Raw genomic sequence first — 3,513 nt, 5'->3', positions numbered from 1 at the left:
CGGCAGCGCCCCGGCCGCTCAGCCCCGGAGCGGCCCCGACGGGCGCGGGGTCCCGGGGCAGGAGCCCCGCAGCCGCTCCCGCCCCGGGCTCGGGCTGCCCCGGGGGAGCCTTTCGTTGCGCCAAAACCGACGAGCAAACGAAGAACGGCGGAAAAAAACCCCGAAAGCACGACCGCAAACGAAGCATCGGCCCTCAAGGGGCCCCGGTGTCGCGGGGGTCCCCGCTGGCCTCGCACCCCGCGGCACCGGGGCCGGGCGGGAGCCGTGCGGCCCGACAGAGACCCCGCTCAGCCCGACAGAGACCCCGCTCAGCCCCGGAGCGGCCCCGCGGAGCTTCTGCCCCGGGGTCCGGCCGGGAGAGGGGACAGGGCTGCCCCGCTGCTGCCGTCGGGGCCGGGCGGGAGCCGCGCCGCCCCGGGACGCTCTGCCCGGGGGTGGCCGCGCACCGTGGAGAGGGGATCGGGGGACCGGGCGTGTACTTACGGGCGAGGGCGGCGGGGCCGGGGCCGCTCGGAGCCGCTCCGGCGCTGCCCCGGAGTGGCCGGGCTTAAGAGCCGTCGGGCGGGCGCAGGAGCCGCGGACGGCTCGCCGGTGCCGGCGGCAGCGCCCGGCCCGGCCCGCCCCGTCGCGTCATGTCGCTGAGCCCCAAGCACACGACGCCCTTCTCGGTCACCGACATCCTCAGCCCGATGGAGGAGAGCTACAAGAAGTTCGGCGGCATGGACGGGGCGGGCGGGCTGGGCGCGCCCCTCGGGCCGTACCGCCAGGCGTCCGTGCCCCCCGCCGCCGCCGCCGCCGTCCCGCAGCACGTCCCCGCGGGCGCGGCCGCCTACCACATGCCCCACGGCGTCTCGCAGTTCCCGCACGGCGCCGTCGGGGGCTACTGCAACGGCGGGCTGGGCAACGTGGGCGAGCTGCCCGCCTACCCCGAGGGGATGCGGGGCGGCGCGGCGGCGGGCGGCGGCTGGTACGGGCCCGGCGGCGACCCCCGCTACTCCAGCAGTAAGTGCGGGCGCGGGGGGCGCGGCGGAGGAGGAGGAGGAGGAGGAAGAGGGGGGCGGCCGGGCGCGGGGGGAGCCGCGGCCCCGACGGGGCGGGCGCTGAGCAGGCCGCCGCGCTCAGTCTCCAGGTTCATGGGCCCGTCGGCGGGGATGAACGTGGCCGGCATGGGCGGCCTGAGCGGCATCGCCGAGGGCGCCAAGGCCATCGTGCCGCTGCACGCGGCGCCGCGGAGGAAGAGGAGGGTGCTCTTCTCGCAGGCGCAGGTCTACGAGCTGGAGCGGCGCTTCAAGCAGCAGAAGTACCTGTCGGCGCCGGAGCGGGAGCACCTGGCCAGCCTGATCCACCTGACCCCCACGCAGGTGAAGATCTGGTTCCAGAACCACCGCTACAAGATGAAGCGCCAGGCCAAGGACAAGGCGGCCGCCCAGCAGTTGCACCCCGACGGCGGCGGCGGCGGCAGCGGCGGCCTGTGCCAGCAGCCCTCGCCGCGCCGCGTGGCCGTGCCGGTGCTGGTGAAGGACGGCAAACCCTGCCCGCCGCCGGGCAACGCCACGCCGGGCCCCGCCGCCGCGCCCGCCGCGCACCCGCACCCCGGCTCGCTGGGGCAGGCGGCCGACCTGGAGGAGCTGTCGCCCAGCCCGCCGGCGCTGCACGGCCCCGTGGCTCCCCTGGCCCCCCTGGACTCGGCCGGCGTCGACTACAACGGCGGCATGGTCAGCCCCAACCTGCTCTACGGCAGGACGTGGTAATCGGTGCGTCCCGCGTGTGTTCCCCCGACAGCCGCGCTCCTCCGGCACCGGACGCTCCGCCCTGCCCGGTGCCCGCGGGGATCGCCGACGGCCGCCCCACCCCCGGTCCCCTCCCGGCCTCCCTTCGAGTTTTTTTTAAGTCTCTGCTGCAGTTTTTGGACAAACGGCCCCGACGGCAGCGCCGAGTGCTTGCGCGAGTGTGAGTGTGAGTGGATGTGTGTGAGCGGTGGCGTGCACGCGTGTCCGTGTCCCGGCCGCCCGGAGCTCCTCCCGACGGGGCGGGGGCGGCCGGGGCAGCGCGGGGCTCCGCTCCGGCCCGGCCCCTCGCCCCGGCGGCAGCGCAGCCCGGGAGCCCCGGCGGGCACCGCCGCAGCCAACCCTCGTCTCGGCCGAATTCATTTCGTGGGGGTGCCCCCGAGTGCCATTCCGTTCTTATCTCCGTCCGAGGTAAACTGAGCCGCAGCTCAGTTGAGGCGGCAGAGCCGGTGCTCGGATTTAAGGGGAAAACCCCGTTTTTCTCGTTGTTGTTATTAAATACCGCGCAGTCAGTGAATGCCCGTGCGTGGACGGGGCGCGCGTCCCGCGGAGCCGCCTCAAGCCCCCGGCGCTTGGCTCGGCTCCCGACGAGCTCAGAGCCCTGCGGAGGTGACGGAGAGCCCGGGGATTCCCGGGGCTGGACCCCGCTTCCCGCCGGGATCGGACCCCGCAGCAGCCGGGGCCGGAGGATGCGCTGCGCCGGAGCGGGGTTCATCCCCGCGCCGCTTTCCGAGGAGATCCCGCACGTCGGGAAACGCTCCTCGGGACTTTCCGGCAATTTTTTTTTTCTTTCTTTTATTTTTTATTTTAATTTTATTTTAAACAATAAAAGGAAGCCTTGTTCTCACGACTCGGCTGCTTCTTTCTCGGTGTACGGACTGAAGAACAGTCTCAAAATCCCCTTTTTTCTGCCTCCCTGTCGGCTGCCAAGGATTTAATTCCACACCCCTGCCACCTCTGCCAGGCTCCCCCATCCTTGGGGACCCGCTGAACCCCAGCCCTGAGAAGCACCGGGGGCCTCTCCACTCCCGGCTGTGCCATGAAGGAACGATTCTGAGATGGAAAATCGGGATTTTGGCCTCTGCTAGACCCCAGACCCGTCCCCATGCGGGAGCCTGGAGGGGAAGGGAATCTCCTCTGTTCTTCTGGAAAGAGACCCCCTTCCCCTCCCGGCAGGTGCCACACGGGGACCCCCCCCAGCTCCCTCCCTTTTCCATGAGGGAGAATTTCTCCCTGCTGGGTCCCACGGGAAACAGAGTGTCTGGGGTGGGACTGAGCCCAGCCTGGTGAGTGGCTTCCCCCTCAAACTCTGTTAAATCCAAGGGGATATGTCAGGCTCAGCTCCAGCCTGGGTAAAAAAATGTTATCTGTCAGCAAAGCGGCCAGAGGAGCTCCACAGGGACGCTGTCCCAGGGTGACCCCCAGCCCCCCAGCAGCTGGGGGCACAGGCAGCTGCAGCAGAGCCCCGGGAAGGGTGGTGGGGTGCAGGGACCGGCCAGGTCCTGCATCCCAGAGCCAAGGGAACAGAGCCCCCAGGAGTGCTCCAAGGGTCCGAGGGGGCAGCACAGCTCCCAGGGCCCAGACTGGCTCCTCTCAGGATCAGACTGCAAGGGGGTGAAGGGTTGGGCAAAGTGAAGCCTGCAGGGATGAGCCTTTCCCACAGCAGCCCCCCCCAAATGTTTACCCACACTTTTTGTGCCCCAAAAAACGGGAGCAAGGGACAAAG

At 70.6% G+C, this 3,513-nt stretch overlaps 1 protein-coding gene across 1 annotated transcript; it reads left to right on the top strand.

Moving 5' to 3' along the window:
- The first annotated feature begins 617 nt into the window (after nt 1-617).
- On the top strand, nt 618-1,991 carry NKX2-4 (NK2 homeobox 4). The gene is made up of 2 exons (XM_039717075.1): nt 618-1,002; nt 1,123-1,991. Exons 1-2 carry the CDS (start codon nt 633-635, stop codon nt 1,749-1,751), a joined length of 999 nt encoding a protein of 332 aa, XP_039573009.1. The 5' UTR covers nt 618-632; the 3' UTR covers nt 1,752-1,991.
- Nucleotides 1,992-3,513: the final 1,522 nt, after the last annotated feature.

Source organism: Passer montanus, unplaced genomic scaffold (genome assembly GCF_014805655.1).
Source record: "Passer montanus isolate IOZ18808 unplaced genomic scaffold, ASM1480565v1 scaffold37, whole genome shotgun sequence".
Taxonomy (NCBI): Eukaryota; Metazoa; Chordata; class Aves; order Passeriformes; family Passeridae; genus Passer; species Passer montanus.
Note: the sequence above shows the minus strand (reverse complement) of the source record. Positions and strands in the feature narration are given on the sequence as shown.

Coding starts and splice junctions, on each gene's coding strand:
- NKX2-4 (XM_039717075.1), top strand. CDS start 633: ATGTCGCTGAGCCCCAAGCACACGACGCCCTTCTCGGTCACCGACATC. Junction 1,003..1,122: donor CGACCCCCGCTACTCCAGCA/GTAAGTGCGGGC, acceptor CGCCGCGCTCAG/TCTCCAGGTTCATGGGCCCG.